Source organism: Miniopterus schreibersii, assembly GCF_964146895.1.
Source record: "Miniopterus schreibersii genome assembly, chromosome: 2".
NCBI classification, from domain to species: domain Eukaryota; kingdom Metazoa; phylum Chordata; class Mammalia; order Chiroptera; family Miniopteridae; genus Miniopterus; species Miniopterus schreibersii.
The window spans coordinates 7,264,288-7,285,153 of record NC_138102.1 but is presented as its reverse complement, the minus strand read 5'-3'; the positions used below and the strand labels follow the sequence as shown (position 1 = coordinate 7,285,153).

The following is a 20,866-nucleotide window of genomic DNA, read 5'->3' as shown; positions in this document are numbered from 1 at the left end:
ACCAGACAGATGGTGTTACTATGAAGTCAACACATCACTTTCCAAGTACTGACAGTGCGACATGGGGTAAGATACACATTAAATAATATTAACAGTGACCCCTTTCGCTCTGAACCTTAAAATTCTTTAGAGCTATCCTAGTGGGACCCAATAATTCCATGAATAAGCGTATGGTCACCGTTCTGTCGAGCTAAGTAGCCACCTACTTGGGAGAAGTTGAGAAAATGTCCTATTTTTTCCCATCGGTCAAAAATATCATCCATATTTATCTACCCGGTTTTATAAAGTGCAGTGGATGAAGTACCATCCACATACACTGCAAGGGAACAGCTAAGTGAGCGAGCGGCAGGTGCGGGGAGCCAGGGTCCTCACGGCTGGGGTAGGAGGCCGCAGGTAAGCGGGGGGAGCGGAATGGTCTGTACAGTGATGGATTAGCGCTGGGCGCATGAGCTCGCGGGGGCCTGCTAGGACACAGAGGCTACACATGGAGATATTTATAGACACGTCTAGATACACAGGTTAGACCTCCTTGCTCTATTTCCTGAAGGGCCTAGAAATATTGGCTCTCCAGAGCAATGGGCTTACCTAGCACCTCGTCTTTGTTTCTAACACCATCCCCCAATAAAAGAAGCCAGGGCTCCTTGGAAAAGTGGCTGATTCTAAGGCTGGGGCAGAAAATACTCAAGTGATCCTAGAGTATTTTTAAGTACCAGAGCCCTGGCCAGTGTGGCTCAGTTGATTGGAGCATTGTCCTGTACACCAAAAGGTGGCAGGTTCGATTCCCTGTCAGGGCAGATGCCCGGGTTGGGGGTTTGATTCCCGGTCAGGGCACATGCAGGAGGCAGCCGATCGATGTTGCTCTCACATTGACGTTTCTCTCTCTCTGTGTCTCTCCCTTCCTCTCTCTAAAATAAATAAATAAATAAAAATAAAGTACCAGAAAGTTCAGAAGTGTAAAAACACAACAAACACATACCCTTATCATCGTGGTTGGTCGGGAGCCACACTGTATCTTCTTGCGTGACAAATCTCTTTCTGTTTCATTGCCACTTACAGACTATACCAACACACAGATCTTTGGTCTAATGCAATATCTATCTATCATCTATCTATCATCTATCTATCTATCATCTATCTATCTATCTATCTATCTATCTATCTATCTATCATCTATCATCTATCTATCTATCTATCTATCTATCTATCTATCTATCTATCTATCATCTATCTATCTATCTATCATCTATCTATCTATCTATCATCTATCTATCTATCATCTAACATCTATTTATCTATCACCTATCTATCATCCAACTATCTCTGAAAGTTGCCAGTGATTTCTCAGGCCTTTGATGAAACAGCTGGTCATACATTTCTATATAAATGTTGGAGAACAGCCCGGCCAGAGTGGCTCAGTGGTTGAGCATCGACCTAGGATCCAGGAGATGGAGGTTTGATTCCCGATCAGTGCACATGCCTGGGTTTCGGGCTCGATCCCCAGTTGGGGGTGTGCAGGAGGCAGCCGATCAATGACTCTCTTTCATCATTGGTGTTTCTATCTCTCTCCCTCTCCCTCTCCCTTCCTCTCTCTAAAATCAGTAAAGACTTATTTTTAAAAAAATAAATAAAAATTAAAAATAAAATAAATGTTGGAGAACAAAATGCCCATAGTGCAAAGGTGAGAGGAAATTAAACTGGAGGAAGATCGTGGCCTGTGGATACAAAGAGGGCAAGGCAATATAAATGTGAAATTTAAAACGCTAGTAATCAACGGCAGTTGTGTACATAACAATTATGTATATGAAGTATACATTATATATATTCCTATATTATTATGTTAATTTAGTAATAAATATTATATATCATTACGTATGTATAACAAAGACCAGGAATGAGTCTAAATAAAATATTAATAGACAAGATAGCGTAACAACAAACAAAAATGACTGGTTTTATGTAGAGAAAAATCGGTTTATTACCTAAAATAAACCCTAGGTAATAGAAAAGTAATGCATGAAACTGTACAACAAAGAGAAAAACAGGGGACACGAAGGAAGGTCACCTGGGAGGAATGTGTTGGATGGAATCTGGGGTCACCCACCGAAGTGGTCGCCTGGACAAGCCTGGCTGCCCCAAGGTGCAGGACGTTCCCTGCCCCCGATCCGCAGGCCTTGGCCCGAAGCCCTCTCTCTGCCGAGAGGGGAGACCGTTCTCTCCTCTGGGCACCAGGCCCTCTTCGCCCTGCGCATCCCAAACTAACTCCGCCGGCCCTTCTCGCCTCATCTGCGGCCTCGCCCCTTAGCATCGCTCCCGGCGCAGCGCCCCCACCCTCCCGCCTGGCCTGGCCTCTTCTGGAAACTCCTGCGGGGCGCTCAACGCGCGCTGTGCATTTTCATCACGCGTGGTGCCCTGTGCGTGGCATGATCGACGACTTGCTTTACAGGAAAAGCCTGGGGCCACCGAGCCCGGGGAGGTGGAGTATCCCCGAGCCCCGTGTTCCCGCGGCAGGCCTGAGCTGTCGCAGCTAATGAGTCACTCAAGGCGGGAGGGTGGCTTCTTTTCAGTCTCCGGTGGCTCCTGATTTCTCAGCTGGAACAGGGCTGGGGTGAATGGCGAGCTCTCTGCTTGGATTGTCTTTATGGAAGGAAAAAACCCCACTGCTCTGAACGCTTAGAAATGGGTTAAAACCAGACCGTCTCCTCTGGCTAGAAAAGATTTTTATGAACTGTGACTATGCTCTCACAGGCGTCGGGGGCCTGCCTCCACCTTCGCAGTTCCTCCCCGCACGTCCTCCACGCGTCCAGGCGACTGGGCCGCTCTGAAAGGCACACAGGCGACCCTTCCTTCCCTCAGCCCTGCGGCCTTGGTCTAGCGTAAAACGCACCACGTGCTCCCAGGAGTCCTGCTCCCTAACTTCATTCTTGAAAAATGAAGTGTCTGCACCAGGACGGTCTGAAATATAGACACAAACTCTTTCAGCTAAAGTAAGACTCGTCCTCCACGGCTGTCGCCTGGGTCGCCCACACGTATCCGAATGGCACGGCCGGGGTTCGGAGCGGTGAGCCTGCTGGGGGTTTTGCCTCCGCTAGGCAGCCAGGCTCGACTTCAGAGCGGCATATTGGTTTTGATTAACAACGTTGTCTCCTAGCTTAATCGTTTGAACAGATCACTTCTGGTTCCAGAAAAGGGAGTCCATTCTCCCAGGACAAAGATTTGCCACCACGGAGGACACTCAAAAGAATGTGTAATAGATTCTGAAGGCAGTTAAACGTGGAGGGTTCAAATCTGTGCAAGGGCCTCATCGGAAGATGGGGGTATCTCCAAGTGTTTACTGGAGAGGGGATCGCATTTATTTGGGGATAGAAGTTGTGTGAAGTGCTAACAAAACAACAACCACATGCCTTTATAATCTCATACAAAAACTTAATTATATGCATCTCTAAAGCTCAGTCTTTTACATTTGAATAGCTACCTAAAAATGTGATTTCTTTCCAACATTCCTGGAAAAAGATTTTGATCGGAAATTTCCGTTTTTTAGTTGTTTTAATTCCAAAGCTCTAATCATGATTGTGCAATAAAATTCTGTTATAAAATCATATTAATGCAGGAGAGGAATAAATTGGCCTCACCTAAAGTATTTTCTGTTTACCAAAAAAAAATCCACTTAGACATATAACCAAATGTTATTTAATATCTTAAAAAGTAACACAATCCAAAATGGATATTTCACACAACACTACATAAACAACATGAACACAATATTACCATATGGAGGGACTTTCAAATATAGACTTACAAAAATCCCTGTGCTTTTTTTTCCTTTTAAGTTATTATACTAAGCATGACAAGTAACCATCCTGTACAATATGGCACACTGACACGATAGAAACCATGTTACAAATGTGCTGTTATAAATCAGTAACATTAGGGAAGACATTTCATGAACTGTAATTATTTCATATGAAATACTATACAATATAAACAGAACATCCATCTTGGATGACCTTTACAGCAACCAGAGACCAAGTAATTTAAAATTTTTTTTTTTTTCAGTGCAAACACATTTTATTCAAGGCAGTCTTGGCTGCAAAACTCCTTTCTAACATACAGTAAATCCCACTTGCACTTCTTAATTCATTTACCCTAATGCAATAGTCACATTCAGTCACTCAGAGAAAGATACCTGCAGAATTATGATCCCTTTTAAACTGAACGTTGAAATTTAATTCTCTGCTAGAAAGCTGTATCTATGTCAACTACTCTAAGGACCTTAATTTGTAGCTGTCGGTACTTACAGGAAGGCGACCCGAGGTTAGCTCTGGAGCTGCCCCGTCACGTGTGCGCAGTACCACACACTATCTCGCCCTTCCGACGTGGAAACCGCGGCGGTGCACGGGTGTCTGGGGGGGGGGGAGGCAGGGAGGACCTGCGGCGAGGACAGAACTGGAAGGCGAGGAGCTGCTGAGCGTGTAGTTCACGACAGGTTTCCTGTAACTGCAGAGGACTGATATTGGAGATCTCAGATCTCAGATTTGGTACCTCTTTTTGGTGGGAGCAAGGGAAGGGGGTGCCAAGGTCAGCCTTTGGCCAGGGAGGTAGGCAGCTGTGCGTGGACCAGCCAAGCTTCTAGCCTCACGTGGGCTTCCGGTCATCACTGCCTCGCTTGGGAACAGCCCCTTCCCTCGTTGGCAGGGGGTGTGCGTGTGGGTTTGCATTTGAAGCCAACAGGAGCGATTTAAAGCCCGGTAACTGATAGTATACAATCATAAGAAGGAGGTTGAGTCCCCCTTGAGCCTCGTAGAATTCTGAACCTTGCAAATCAGCAACTGTAAGTCAGAGAAAACACAACTGTGAAAACACAGGCTTATGTGTTAGGGGAGCCATCACCGGGGAGTCTCTGGGAGGCTGCTGCAAGAGATGCCGAGATTAACTCAGTCGGGGAGATGCCAATGTCTGTTTCAAACGCACCAGGAAATTTAATAATGAATTATATATATATATATATATATAATTTATGAAATGTGTGCTAAATAAAAATCCACGGGAAAATAATGGATGTATCCTTAATACTGTAAACCCTTCTCGGAGAGTGACGGAGTGACAGCTGATTCTTTTATCTTACTTGGCAAAGATTGGACCGATGGTAATCCCTTTCCTGCCCATATTTTACTAACCCAAAGCAAAACAGTATTTTCCATGGCTTTTGCATTCATTTTTTTCTTGTGTTTTAGCTTCCCCAAGCCCTACACATGTGCAGAAGATTCACTTGGGAACAGAAGAGTATTGGCTGTCTTGACAATGGGTGGGACAGTCCTGGGGAGAGGAGAGGAAACAGTCACTTCTGCTGAGGTCCAATGTCGCCTGCCAGCACACAGCCGGCGGGTTCTGTGACTGACCTGTAGCAACAGAGAAGGTACCCGTCAAGGATCAACCTTCTCCTAATTTGAGAAAACACTTGGAACTAGATCGGCTCCCTTGGAAATCCAGATTATTCGGAGTAGAGCTCGATAATTGTACTGAATTTCTGTTGTGCTAAGCAGCACTGTGAAGAGTACATGATACAGTTTTTAACTGAAATTTCTGTCAGCACCTTCCACTGCCAGGAGCGGTCATGCTCCTGAAAGATGGCGTTTTAGCACAGGGATCAGAGAAGCCCGATATGAAACTGTAAACAAGGGTGTATGTCTAGATATACTTCTGACCACAATGGCATTTGAACGGACTGGTTGACTTCCCCACATCATAAATCAATACCAGTAAGGTGTACACTGAGGTGTACAATTCCAAACGCCCTGAACTTTTTGAATGAAAGTGGACAAAGGTGTCAAGTTGTATTTGTTTTCTTTGACTTTATTAGCACACATCAGAAAAAATAGCATTGTACTGAGTGATTTCTCAGGATGGTCTATCAAACAGATAGAAAAGAGATAATCGATAGCTGCCACTGTGTTCTGGGTAATCTTGTCACTCCTTCCGTCTGTTCATTTCAAGTATGGGGATTACACACAGGACCTGCTGGGTTAACTGTTTATGAATCGAATGCTTTGGAAGCACTTTGAGATGCCAAAATGAACTTGCAAAGTCATTATATAGGTTGTTGTTGGTTTGTAATCAAGTCCCAAATACTGCCCATGTTATAAATGATGAGACTTTTCAAAATATGATCGCTATTGTTATTGTGAGCAAATGTCTATCATTTAAATTAAAAAACTTTACTTTCAAGTACACTTTGTGGTGATAAGTGGTTCATCCTGGGTAGAATTTTGCAAAGCTAGCTATGCCAACCAAAAAACAAGAGAAAGATGCTTTCGTTTTCATGGAAGAGGGTTTCTTTTTCCCCAAGGTGACTGCAACAGAATTGAAATTTGCATTTTAGAAATGCTGGTTGGGCTGTGGAAAAGGGAGGCTTGGGAACAGCTGGTGTTTGGATCACTGTTACTCCAGATTAACTTTCAATTTCTGCTTCCTGAACTTGAGCTTCATGAAGTCAGGAAAGCAGTCATTTTCATGTTATCTTTATCCAGCTAGTCCCCTTTCAGCTCTCCCATTTATTTTCTCTATCCGATGGCACCCCCCCCCCATTTTCATATGCTCATTTAGGTCCCCTGAGATGTACAAAATATATAAAATGGAACACAAACTATGTAACAGAAGCTGAATACACAGCACTGCTCTTTTCATCGCAGCGACGTTTGGGCTCGATAGGGTAGCATGGGAGTGAAGGCAGAGAGGACCAAAGTGCTTCGAAGTCCAAATTTCTCATGTGTCTCCTGTTCCTGAAAACCTAGAATTCAAATCAGATTTTTACAGGAGTAAATCGCTTGCTACGTTTTGTTTACCAACGGGCTCTTCACCAGGGGGATCTTTTTGAGGGAGCTTTTTGCAGGGACTGGGGGACTGGGGAGGAGACAAGAAATTTAAACTTCCTATATAATCCATAACAAAATCAAGTGCGCCTCTGTGGGGAAGAGGGGAGAAACGGGCTTACATCTGAACGTGAAATGATGCCGTAAAAGAAAACCATGGCCATGAAGAAGTCATGAGTCCACGTGGGCAAATCGCCGCCACACACACACAGAACGCCACAGCCCAGTGACGCACAAGTTCTGAACTTGGCTTTTCCAAGCAACACACCTGAACGCGCTGCTGCTGCTTCATCGAATTTATGGAGGTAGTTATATGCAAAAATAAAAATTACCATAAAGTAATATGCTGCATCATAATAATACATAAGTGTGCAAAATGCCGGCAGATGGGTTGACCCTTGAAAGTTGAACGCTACACAGAGATTCAACCAGATTCAATTTTGTAAACCTTTCCGCTGATAAACTCTAAGTGGAGACTCTATAAGCAGCCACGGAACACAGAGCAGTCGTTTCACTGGAGGAGAGGGTGTCGGTGAAGCCTGGCCACTGAGAACCTCGCCATAGACCACCCGGGGTCACACCTGTATGTGCTTCCTGCCCCCCTCTTGCCCCCCTCAGAAATCCCGAAGAGATCAGACGGGGCTGTTACTAAATATCTTGTATCATCTCTAAAGTCCATCGTTCCTACGCTAACGGCTGCAGGTCTAAGGGAGTTTTTTGTTTTAATCATGTACCCCACAGCATCAGGCAAAAAGTGTACATGTTTTATCTGAATAATACCTTCTGTAAACCTATTTCTGGTGAAATAGTGATAAATTCATATTTTAAAGCTTCTAACGGTAATGTTTTCTTTTCCTGGTCACACAGCATTTGATTATTACAATGGCTACGTCCAGAGGATCAACCAGAGGCTGATGGACTGTTTCAATGGTTATATTATTTATGAACTGAGAGTATGATAAACACTGGAGAGCAGGATTTTGGAGGGGGGAAAAACAAATCTAGACAGAAGAATTTAGTAACCGTATGGTATACAGCTCCCCAAGGAAGCAGACTCTGTATAGAGTCTCTTAAATACATTATCATTCCTTCTGGACATATTTAAGCAGTGAGACAAATAGTGCATTTCTGAGGAATCGAGGCATGCCTTGCAGGAAATAAGGCATGACACCGAGAGCCAACTGACTTGAGCATTTTAGCGGTGTGGGCATTGACCAAGAAATGTAGTTAGGTTTCACTCTAAGCACAGAAAAGGAATCTAGACTGAACTTGATGCATCCGGTTCCCGATGCAACTTCCAAATATCTGAAAGAGCGTGAGGGAGCACCCTAATGTTTCCAGAATCAGACCGACCACGTGTGCGACTGCATTCTTTCAACAGGCCGCTGGCGATTAAACCTCACACCGGAGCAGCAGTGCTTCGCCAATGCCATGCCGTTGACTGCAATCCGAGGAGAAAATCTTTTAGACTGATTTTGGGGAATATATTTTATGGTCTATGACTCCAAACATCACATGCCACTAAACTAAATAAACCCTTTGTTGGACCCTTTACTTGTGTCCTATGTAACCCTTTTGCAAATAATTTTTTTATTATCTACAGATTGATTTCCTTGTTCCCATAAAATAAAACACGGGGACTTGAAAAATCTCCTTCCTAAAAGGCTGAAGCTTATTTGTCACCCCTCTGCTGCTCACCGGCTACTTTGTATTCAACGTGACACTGTAAACCGAAGCCAAATGTTAACAAGCCGTTTTGAAACACGCTGGTCTGATAACCATACATCCACCTAGAAATGCCTCCTGAAACTGGTTACTAAGTCTCTGTAAACATCACTCTGGCATAGTTCCTATATGCATAATTGCTATCCTGGTCGATTTTAGGGGAGCACAAGTTAGAATCATACCACAATCGCAGAATGAGCACATTCTGTTGTTAATTACATGGGCACATGTATATTTTCTGGTCAAAAATTACTTTAAAGTTTTCTGTATAGATATCTTCCCAGGAATAAAAGGCCTGAAGTTCAACTTTCCCTAAATCTTTCTCTTTTCTATAACCACTAAAAATGATCTCCCACAGCCTAATTTAGGCATTCTATTTAAAACTACATAAAATAGATTTATGTCCTTCCATTAGAAAGAATAGCACCCCCAGGCCATACTCTTCATTTGTATCACAAAGAACATTTTGCTTTTAAACAAACTAATTATCGTATCCACTATAGCAAGATGGGATCGTCATAAGTATCCCAAAGAGGAAACGACCTTCCTCACATATTGGGCTCACACCTTCTAAAAGTCCACGTTACCTCTTCCATCACCCAGCGCTGTGTCCCAGCCGGACCGGGGACCCCTTCCTTTTTACCCCTTCAGATTCAAAGGCCTATATTCCTGCTTGTGATTGTGGGAGGTTAAAACTCAGACAAGCATCCGTGACACTTAGAAACAAAAATCCTGACAACACACACTCCCAGTATCTCCATCCCGACCCCCTCGGACACACTTCCTCGGGCTCCTGCAAAATCGCGCCACGGAAACTCACAGTGAAAATGACAGGTGCGTAAGCGACTCACACACAAAGGGCTGGGGTCTCTTCTCGGCTGTTTGGCATTGATTTCCCTCACGGTGGGCCCTTGCATTTGACATTCTGTGTTGGCCTCATTTGTTTTTGTTTGTTTGTTTGTCTGGAAGTGGCAAGAATCAGTTCTGTGGCACCATCTGCCCACAGACTGGGAGCAACACGCACCTGTGGCATTTAGAAATGGAACTGGCAACCGCATGACATTGAAATGCATATTACACTTACAGTGTCTAGACTCTCCTATGTGTGCTCAGTTACAATTAGTGAAGCAAAAGTGTACAGATCACCCCTACTGCTATTCTGTTGCTACAGAGCCGCAAATGTGAAAAGCAATACTCGGAAAGAAAGACGTTCGTGTTTTGCTCTAGCCTACTTAGCAGCACAGTTTAAGTAAACACGAAAACTGTGGCATACATGCTTGTCTTCCCGAAGATGTAAACATCAGTCCCAGGGTCGTAAACTTGGCCGTATCGAACGAGACAGGAGATCTGAGGCAGAACAACGGTCACACGCTAGTCACAGAAGCTTGCAAGCAGTTGGAAGGTTTCTGTAATTTCTCGGCTTCGCTGGCTGGGGGGTCCGCGCTCGCTCGGAAGCTGAAGGCCGGGCCAGCGCCGCCGTGGGCCGGGCTCAAGGTGGGGTTCTGGCGGCGGTTACTCTCAACAATGCTTGACGTGTTGGAAGCCAGGCTCTCCCGAGTGCTAAAAGAGTAAAAAGGGTTGGTTTTGTTTTGTTTTCAACATAAATAATTATAGAGCGAGCTCCGGAGGAAGAGCCAATGATGCAGTTAATGGATTTCCTCTGTTGGTTCCTAATGTCACGGACAGAGCAGCTCACGCTGATTATTTACACATGCTCCCCGTGGCTCCGGAGCTGCGCGGACGGGGCACCGCAGCACACGGCACAGAGGCTTTTCTGCGGCCCCGTGCACCCTCCCTGTCCTCCCCTCCTGGCCCACTCAAGGAAACTACTTCAAAATCTGATGTGGTCTACAGCTGGTTTCTAAAAACACTCATAAACATACACCTGTACTGATTTCATTTCAGGCTGAACATTCACTGATACAACTGCTCCTTACCAAACCCAATCATCGTACCCTAATGATTCTGTTTCCAGTCTCCATGAGCAGAGTTTGACTTGGGTGGACTCCAAGCATCCTATTGGCTAATTTGCAGCACTGATAGAAATAAAATTTTTTAAACACCTTCCAACCTGTGTTCAAATGTCAACAGGTCAGTGAAAATGCATTTTATTTTCAGAGGAGGAATCTAAGATGTTAGCCATTCATTTGTGAAGTTTACATTTATATCCCCCCACACACCTCCCCACCCCGGACACACACACGTTGGTAGGAATATCTTATATTTTAAAGGATTCTTACAGAGGAGAGGTGACTTAAAGACATTAGTATTTTGATTTCTCTTACTTTTTCTAAGTTAGAAATATTGGAATCTAGTTTACTGCTCCAAGAGATTTAGATATTAAAGATTTCAAATGTGTAGGGCAATAGCAGAAATAGGATTACTTGGTCTGATTGGTGGTAACTGAACGGGTTTCGTGTTCAAGGCCCTCCAAATGGTAAAAAGGAACTCACCAGCTTAAAAGAGGCGGAAGAAACCATAACAATGCTCAAAACACCCAACCTATTGGATAGATTCAAGGTTTATGAAATATTTGATGACAGCTGGTCCCCGGAGCTGATTTAAGCCTGCTGAAGCGAGTCTACGGGTTAGAGTCCTAGGGTGGACATCCTCACTGCCTCTCAGTCTCATCCGAAACTGATGGCAATTTTGTCTGAACCCTAGACCCCGGCAGCCCTTATGAACAGGTTATTTCATCCAAACCCCTTGTGGCCTTGAGTTTGCTTCCATCAAGGAGCCAAGAGTTCACTGTTCAAAAGAAAATGTGTTCGTTGGCTACCAAAAAGACACCTGGGCATTTCATGACTGCAGGGGGCACCTCCCAAGGTTAATACATTCATAGAAATAAGTCAAGCTGTTCCACTGGGCCTATGGTAAATCTGGGCATACCTAAAGAATACATGAGTTAAAAAAAAAAAAAAAAGAATACATGAGTAAAGGGCTGGGAAATGCTGGACTTACCTGCTTACCTGACCCCTTCCCTAAGAAAACTCATCGGTGGCTTGCCAGCCCTACAGCTGAGGTATAGTCAGGTGAAGGAAGGAAGAAAGGAAGGCAATAAACATGTAGACCCCAAGATTGCATGACACATTCTTTCAGTTTCATTCTTAATCATGATAATATCCCCTCCACCCACCCCCCCGTCCACCGGTATTTAACTTTCTCATTTCTAAAATCAGGAGAGTTACATTATTTAGCTACTCACAGAGGAACCATGAAGAAGAAACACGTCGATGAAGAATTGGTACACTGCAAAGCTAGATAAATGTAAATCATTTCTGTTCTATATCTGGCATGTAATACATAAAGTAGCTACGATGGGTTGGCTTGGGAATCTACTCATTACTAATAACATCATTTTCTACAGGGAAATACACTTGAAGGTCCAAGGAACCCACTTTTAAACCAGCTTTTGAGGCATGGGCTTAACAGGTACCTGCTATGTGCCAGGCGCTGTGCCAGGCACAGCAAACACAGCTCATCGCGAGGGATCACCTACCCTGGCAGCCGTCTATGCTCTCGGATGCCTCTTCCCCATGGCCAACATATTAATCCTCACAAATATATACAGTGCTCCAGTTTCTCCAAAGGATACATTTCATTACTGCTGTGATAGTGAGTAGAGTGTGTAAAACTCCTATCGAGGGCTCTGGATCTGATGATGAAAAAGTTAAGGGAGATGGAGTGTCAGCCGTAAAAACATCCCTCCCACTCAGACATTCTTACTTTTGAAGTATGAGAACTAATGGAGCGCCGCTTTAAAAGTAAGATCTGGGGATTTTACAGGCAGAAGCCTTGACCCCAGCTGCTGTGTCATCCGTCCACCGGGGGCCCGTGTTTTGTGCGGCCCCCTGGCACCGGCAACACACGGCCCGTGGCCCGTGAGGCAGACACATCCCGGCAGTGCTGGTCCCTCCGATTCTCATGCTATGTTTATCCACCCGTTTTTGGCCTCAGATTTGGAACAGCAGGCTTTTCATGTCAAAAAAAAATCTCATTTTCAATATCAGATCTATGGCATAGCTTAAGTTTCTAACTTTTCCCCTTTGCAATCCCCTTCCAGTTCCCAAGAAAAGGGACTGAGTAAGCCTGGGAACGTGGCTGACCGTGATCAAGCTGGCGCTGAAAGTTGAGAGTGGCGGTCACCGTTTTTGTTGTTGTTGCTTTTTTAGCTGAATCTTAGTTGCTCAGTGAATTATTTACTGAAAGACCCAAATAAACGGCCCACTTAAGGCTGCCGTATCTCACAGCAGCGGGGAGATAATGCTACTTGGCTAAAATACTCCTCACGCTCGCCAGTAAAACGCCCTATAACTCAAATATTCTCCTCCGTAGACTATCCTCATGCATTAATTAGAAAGGCAGCTCAGTGAATTTACTGAGGTGCACAGAAAATACAGCTTAAACATGGGTATAGGAAATGAGTTTGTCATCTAGCTTCTAACCATGGGTATTAAATATGAAAGGGACACAAGAAAGAATTGCTATGTAGATTCTCAAACTGCGTGAAATTTATGGGTGCGCTACGCATTCCCATAAAGAAAATTCTGCCTAATTAACAGTGGACAGACACATAGCTAATTTGTGAAGGTTGTCTCCTAAGAGCAACCTTTACCTTCTACCATGACAAAGCACTTAAATGCAAATAAACGTATTTCAAGAAATAATCCCATTCATAAATTCTGTATTCTGCAACTCAAATTTAGAAATAAAATATATTCTGTGGAGAGACTGGTTCAATTCTTTAATGAATATTTCTGTTTCTTCGCCCCCAAACAAAAAACTTTCAATATTATGCGGTGGTAGGTTCTTGAGTTAGAACCATTAAGCTACTCCCAATGTCTCCTTAGCAACTATCTCTAGAGTACTAAAGCTTTCTCTCAGAGGAGGTCCCGGGGCCAAGAGGCAACATGAAGGGCTGGAAACTGCTGCGTGAAAAGCATTAGGTGAGTAGGGTCTTAGTAATAAATAGTAGAACATAAGGTAAGGCAAATAAACCACACCTTCCATAAGCGATGGTTTCCAACCTCTACCACTGATTCTAGACCTTCAGTGATGCCTGCATGGTATCCATTGTTAGAAATTCAAGAGGAGAAAAAAAGAGTAGATGAAAGGAAAGGATATACAGAGTAACTGGTAAATAAATTAAGATTTGATTTGGAAAATATTGAGAAGTTATTTCTTACGAAGTCAATTAACAGGCCAGCGGTTTTCAAACTGAGTGCCATGCTCCTCAAGGTCCCTTAGGGCTCCTCAATGATTGGGCAGCAGAGGCTGGGGACCCCTGGTCTCTCACCCACTTTAACCAGAGTGCCGGCTCTGTGGTCTGTTTAGATGTTGGATTTCCACACAGGTTAACTTGGAAAGAAGGTTACATGGCGATGATGATGATGATGATAAATAAAGAACTAGTCCTTTAAGAAATAACAAAGGCCTAATATGTGACAAACAGATTAATGATTCCCAATTCTAATTTGGGGATGCTCTGCCCCTAAATTATCTAGAGATACAAGTGAAATGACCACAATAGAACTCATTATAATTCTTAATAATTAAAACAAATATATGAAATACATAATCACATCTGGATACTTGTTAAAATTATAAATATTGTAAAATCTTGGGAATCCCAGCTAATGAGAAATGTCCATCTCTCAATGGTATTTCTGCATCTCAGAGTCACCAATCTGGAGTAGAATTTAGAAGGGGAATGAGGTCCCGAGTTGCCCTTTGAGAAGGAAGAGTTAAGGAGGGAAGAGGGAAGTTGCATAGACGCTCTTTTGCTTCCTGAACCCCTGAACCACTTCAGTGCCCTGGACATGACCATCAGCATTCCATACTCCCAGCTGTCCACCCTTCACTGAGTTACCCACTGAAAACAAGGGACCACGACCAGAGGACTCTGGTTGGTTGTATCAGTTCTGTAGGAGGAGAAGGCACAGTGCTGGGACATGCTTTGATCTAACAGAGTGGAGGCCCCCACTCTTTCTGTGGCAGGAACAAGGTCCATTTCTCTGTAGACACGTGAGTGGTGAGAGGAAGCTGTGTGAGCAAGGTGGGGCGGCCACACGGAAAGTCAGCGTTAAAGTGGCAAGTAGCTTCCAGATTCACTGGGAAGGTTTTGAGATCTGCTTTTACAGTTGACCCTTGAACAACACCGGGGTGAGGGGTGCTGACTCCCCTGCACAGCCGAAATACACGTATAACTTTTGACTCCCCCAAAACTTAACTACTAATAGCCTACTGTTAACAGGAACCATTACCAATAACAGTCAATTAACACTTACTTGTATGTTATACACTGTATTCTTACAATAAAGTCAGCTAGAGAAAAGAAAATGTTATTAAGAAAATCATACGGAAGAGGAAATACAGTCACAGTATTTATTGAAAAAAAATCTGCCCTTAATTGACCCCCACAGTTCAAACCCTTGTTGTTCAAGAGTCAACGGTACATTCTCACTAGAGGGACCCCTCTTCTCCTGCGTCAGTCAATTTATTCCCAACCCCACTACCTACTCATTCCACTCCACTTTTGAAGGACTTAAAAACAAACACCTTTCTTTATCAGCACGGTGGCAATGGAAACATAGAAGCAAAAATACTGGGAAATGTTGGTCTTAGATTGGACTGAGGCCAGGCTGAGGGGAGGAGCCAACCCACCAGTCCAGATTGGTGATCTCTACAGCTGCAGAAACATTTGTTTCAATTCCTGCAAAAGAAGTCAGAAACAGGTTGTTAACAAAGCAACTCGCGCAACTCTCAGCCCTCAATCACAGAACCGAGGCTGCGAAACCAGCAGCTTCACCAGTTACCCGCATAAAGCCCCAGGCCCCGGGGGGTGTATGCGTGTGCAGAGCGCTGCGTCTTCCTACCGTGGGGAGTTGAATCCACTGTCCACGGTGATGCTGCTGCTGTCCATGCTGTCCAGGCGCGCCGAGTGGGTGGTCCTCGGGTGGCTGCCGCTGTCAGTTTCTTTGGGGGCAAGGAGGGTGAGGTTCTTCTCGAATTTCCTCTGCAAGTCTCTTTCCTTCTCCCTCTCAAGGAGCCACTGCATGGTGCCCACATCGTCTCTGTTTTTCTCCTCCTCGGTGTTTTTGTTTGCCCCTTCCTCGGAGTCGTCGTCATCGGAGACGTTGTAATAGTCAAAAGAGGCTTCCTGGTTGCCCCCGGACTCCTGCTGGCGCTGGAGGGCTGGCATGACCTGTGCCGCCGGGGTCCCCAGGGACGGCTCCAGCTTCTCGCATCGGCCCGGCAGTGTGTCGGCAGGTGTCTTCGGGTGAGATTTGAGGAGGGACAGGCTGGATTTGTGATAGCTGTTTACAGACAAGGTGCTGTGCAGAGGTTTGAACAGTGTGTCTTTGCTGAATATCTCTTTCCTCTTGTCCAGGCTGCTGGGCTCGGCGCTGTGGTGCTGGATGAGCCGCCCATTGGCCATGCCTTCCGCTGCTGCGCCCGAGGCAGCCGGGCCCCCGCCTGGCCCTTTGGGCGACTCCTCCTTGTGGCCTCCAGGCTCCCTGGAGGAAAGCGGGGTCTGCCTATCCGACAGAGGCAGCTTTTTCACCCCTTCCGCCAGGGTCAGAGTGTCATGGTCCTCTTTATTCTTCCCCAGGGGCGACGGCGCCGTGAGCACCGTCTCGCTGGAGGTGTTGCACTGGAAATAGTCGTCCGTCGCTGTTTTTGTCGGACAGGAGTTGAGTTCACCGTAGGACGGCAAACTCTCCGGTGGTTTGCCTGGCTCCATGAGGCTGCAAGCACTGGGAGGTTCCTTGCCGCTGCCGACTATTTCTGGAATACACAGCTCTTTATAGCTTGTGGACAAAAGGTGAGCCCTTTGATGACCGGCAGTCTGCGCAGGCCTTAGAGTGCTGTCGTCAATGTAGGACTGGATGGGGGTTTGGTCATCCTGGCTGCAGCCTTCCGCAAGGTCATCAGGCGTCCCCAGGGAGGACGCGCCCAGAGGGCCCTTGGAGTTGTCCATGGACCTGGACCTCTCCTTGGCTTTGTTGGACCTCTCATTCCTGGACCGTCGGTCCTGGGTATGGCTGTGGCTTCGGTGCACTTTTGAGTGGGAGCTGCCCCTGGAAGGTTCGGGAAAAGGCATCTCAGTCCTCCTTTTGGCCAGTTCCCCGGACACGTCCCACTCCGGCGTCATGGGGAAGTGAGGCTCGAGCACGTTGGGGTTGCTGTGCATGATGAAGTTCTCGCCTTTGTGTTCGATGATGAAGCACCCCTCCCGGGGGGCCCTGGTGAGGGGATCGCAGAAGTCATACTCCCTGTCCCCCGGGATGTCCAGGTGAGAGCCGTCGGACGGGTCTCCCTTGGACGCTCGCGTCTTGCTGTGCGACCGAGACTTGCCGTGCGACTTGCGATGCGTCCTGCTCTTCTTGCTCCTCCCGCTGTGATGCGCGGAGGAGCCGGCTTTGCTGCGATGCGCCTTCTCCTCCTCGAGCTTCTTCATCAGCGCCGTGTGCCGCATGACGTTCTCCACGGTCAGGTCGGGGTTGATGCGCCTGATGATCTCCACCTCCACCTCCCGAGGGATCGTCGTGGGGGTGTCCTCGTCCCGCAGGGGCCACTCCTCGGGGGGGAACTGCGCGGAGAAGTTGGCGAGCTGTTTGGTCTTGTCTTTCTTAAAACTCAGCCGGAACAACTTGAGCCCAAACTTCTTGGACTGCTTCTCACCGTCCTTCGGTTTCGAGAGGGTCTCCGTCTTGTAGGAGAAGTTGACAGTGCTTTTGCTCTTCTCAGTGGGTGGCACCTGGCAGAGGGAGGGTGGGCAGTACGGGTCCTTGCAGTCCTTGGCGGGCTTCCTCTGCAGAGTGGACGCGTGCATGCTGTGCATGTCCTCTCGGCAGCAGTGGCAAGAGTCGCAGTGGTTTCGGGGCAGTGTCCTTTCCCTGACGCAGCCTGAGGCAGAGGGCGTTATGGTTCCGGGCTGTGGAGAGGTGCACTGGGACCTGTCGGGGATCCGCTCGTCCAGGTGGTACCATTTGCTGTTAGTCCTTATGAGGGAGGGCGTGATGAAGTACGTCTGCGGGGTCACGATGAAGTAGCCGTCGGGGGTCGGGTAGATCTTCCTCTCCCGCACCAGCGTGTTCAGGGTGTGCCGGAGGATTTCTTGGCTCGGGGTGGGGACACCTGAAAGCGAGAGAACACACTTGTGAGAACGAAGAGGAAGCACCGGCTCCCGACGGTTCAGCATCTGCTGTGGGCGGAACGTCCGTGTCCCGCCAAGATTCACAGAGGCAAGCCCCGGGCCCCGACGTGACGGCCTCAGGAGGTGGGGCCTTAGGTTTAGAGGAGGTCACGAGGGTGCAGCCCTCAGGATGTGACACTGTGAGGAGAGAGCAGAGCCCTCTCGCCCTGAAATGAGAGGATGCCGCTGTCTACAAGCCGGGAACACGCTTCTCACTGACACCAGAGGTGCGGGCGCCTTGAACTTGGACTTACTTCCCGGCCCGCAGAACTGTGAGAAATGAATGTCTGTGGTCGAAGCCACCCAGTCCGTGGTATCTTGTTACAGCAGCCCAAACGGACTACGACAAAATCCTATTACTTTGGCCAAGCTTCAAGGTAGTATCATATTGCAAGTAAACAGCATTCAGAGGTGTTCATTAAGTTTAGTGGGAATCCCGGTTTTCTCCGATGACTCTTATGGGCATTACCACCTATGAAATGGGAAAATGTAAGAGCTGGGAAGAGGCAGAGGGAAGCTGGGCGAGGTAAGGTTGCTACTGTTGTTACAAACCTTTACTGAGCTGAATCATTAAAAAGGGAATATTTTTAAATGAGGGGAGAAATGAAAAATGTTTTACACGATATGATAAAAATGAACAAAAAAGACTTTTCCAATAGAAGCAACTAGGGAAACAGGGTTGAAACAGCCCTCGTGGTATTGGAAAACAAATCTAAAATATATAGAGGCTACCATACATACCTGGAGGAACTCCACATATTTTTTAAGATTAAGTTTACCCAATGAACTGAATTTTATAAATTATATAAAAGGGCACCTGGACTTTGACCATGGTTTATGATGTAGTGCGCTCCAATTTTCAAATCATCACCTTCGATTTTGAATGTGGATTATAGCCTGGTGGAATTCAGGTCAGAGCTTCCTTCCTCTTGGCATAAGTCAGAAGGATGGACGTGATTTTCCTAATTCGGAACCAGAGAGCCCTAAGAAACACACTCGAGAGAGCTTAAGACCTTCTACGTCTGTCTGATCACTGTTCAAAAAACGGCCATATTTGCTAGAATAGAAATTTCAGAAGAAAACCATAGGTACTCCTTTGTGCAGTAGCTGATACTGTTTCCGAAGGGTTTTATGTGCGTGCTTACGCCCTGTCTACCTTAAGAGACAGAATTACGAGGAGACATACTTAAGACAGTGTCAATTCTCCAGGCCGCAGTGCATTTACTTTATTTCTCAGGTGTTCTCCCCTCCTCATTGCCAGGCACACTGAGGGTGACGATATATTACAAGACTGACCTGAATGACACAGTCACGCATCACTCAACTACAGTGATGTATCCTGAGAAATGCATTGCTAGGCCATTCTGCCATCGCCCGAACATCCCCGAGGGCACTTACACAAACCTGGACGGGACAGCCCATGCACACCGAGGCTGCATGGTGTCTGCAGCCTCTTGGTCCCGGGCTACAGGCTGCACAGCATGTTACTGTGCTGACCACTGCAGACGACTTAACACAACGATAGTATCTGTCTATCTAAACGTAGAGAAGGTCCCATAAATTATGGTATGAAAGATAAAAAATGGGGGGTCAGGGGACTGGGTGAAAGATGGGAGGGCGTTGGGGGAGGGGTGAAAAAGCTAAAAGCACAAATTGGTAGTTACAGAACAGTCACGGGGATGAAAAGTACAGCACAGGGAATGTAGTCAGTAACACTGTAATAGAACTACGCATGCTCTCAGATGGGTACAAGATTTATTGGGGCGATCACTTAGTAAGTTACGTAATGTCCAATCCCTGGGTTATACACCTGACACTAATATAATATTATATGTCAACTATCATTGAAAAATAAAAAGTTATTGTTTTAAACGGGGCACCTGTACAGGACACTTACCATGAATGGAGCCCGCAGGACTCGACGTTGCTCTGGGTGGGTCAGTGAGTGAGTGGTGAGTGAATGTGAAGGCGAGGACATCACTGTAGACTTTAGAGACACTGTCCCACAAGCCCTCTCCCTGTTTCCTTCCCCACAGGGTCAGAAATAGAACATCGAACTGTCGATGCCACTCCATGAACAGGGGTGTGGGCTGGACTGATTGGAAACACCGAGAAGAAACTGCTGGGTAGGGCGCAGATCACCAACATAGTGACAGTCAGGAGGGACTGGAAGGTGGCCTGAGGATCAGTGGGAATGAAAATCAGGATGGAGAGAGAAGGAACATAGGGGTTGCGATGGAGATGTGGTTTGGCTACTGCACGGTGGTGCGGTGGTCAGACTAAGGAAATTGTGGTCACAAAAGGAGGGTGTTAAACATGGAGAAGGTGCAGAACTGAAGGCTCAATATTTTGACTTTGGAAATTTGGTTCCATTGACCTATTGGGCACAAAGGGCTCTCTATGGCCTTGAATTGATGGAAGAAAGAAAACTAATCTATGCTTTATGTCATTACAACCTGCAAATATTTCCCAAGTCCAGGGACAGGATGGCTCCACACTGCCATACAGAGCTTCCATAAAGGGACAGTGGCACTGAATACCTGTTAAGGTAGCTCCCGTGGACCTGTGTCCCTGTATAGGACCTCAGGTTCTCGACAAAGAATTTACAGCAATGTTTTCTGAAGACCATCTGACTAGGTCTGGGAGGCTTCTGAATATGCAGCAGTGGGGGACGGGCTCTTCTGCGCCGAGGCAGGTCAGTGGCTGACAGACTGGGATGTAATCTGTGCACTCAGAATTGAGGTGCTGTGAGCGAGAGGGAATCTACTGCCAAGTCCCACAGATATCGCTCCCATCAGAGAAAAAAATTCTTCCTGAACCACATGTTCTTCCGTTTCTTACAGGAAATTCAACTCCATTATAATGTTATGGGGACCACCATCCTATATATGGTCTGTTGTTCGCCAAAACATCATATGAGGTGCGTGATGGTAGTTTGGAAACAGGTCAGGTTGAATCATACGGCCAATACTCAACGGTGTCTGACCCCCCCAAAAACACAACTTCAGTGGAGACTGAAAGCTTGGGCTCCAGGGCCAGACTGCTGGATAGAAATACACTGCTGTTCATTGATTGA

At 46.2% G+C, this 20,866-nt stretch overlaps 1 protein-coding gene across 9 annotated transcripts in view; it reads right to left on the bottom strand.

Annotated features, from left to right (window-relative positions):
• Nucleotides 1-3,671: 3,671 nt before the first annotated feature.
• The window catches only part of STOX2 (storkhead box 2), a gene marked incomplete at its 3' end in the record, with an annotated part of 178,495 nt that continues 161,300 nt past the window's right edge, over nucleotides 3,672-20,866 (bottom strand). For 6 of the 9 annotated variants that reach the window (XM_081128760.1, XM_081128761.1, XM_081128766.1 and 3 more), the window contains 2 exons: nucleotides 15,467-17,732; nucleotides 3,672-10,151 (listed from right to left, as the gene is read on the bottom strand). In XM_081128760.1, coding sequence (XP_080984886.1) covers nucleotides 9,956-10,151; nucleotides 15,467-17,732 — 2,462 coding nt within the window. Of the gene's footprint in view, nucleotides 10,152-15,254; nucleotides 15,304-15,462; nucleotides 17,733-20,866 lie in introns of those variants that run through there. The other 3 variants (XR_013998189.1, XM_081128763.1, XM_081128767.1) reach the window with 3 other exon arrangements.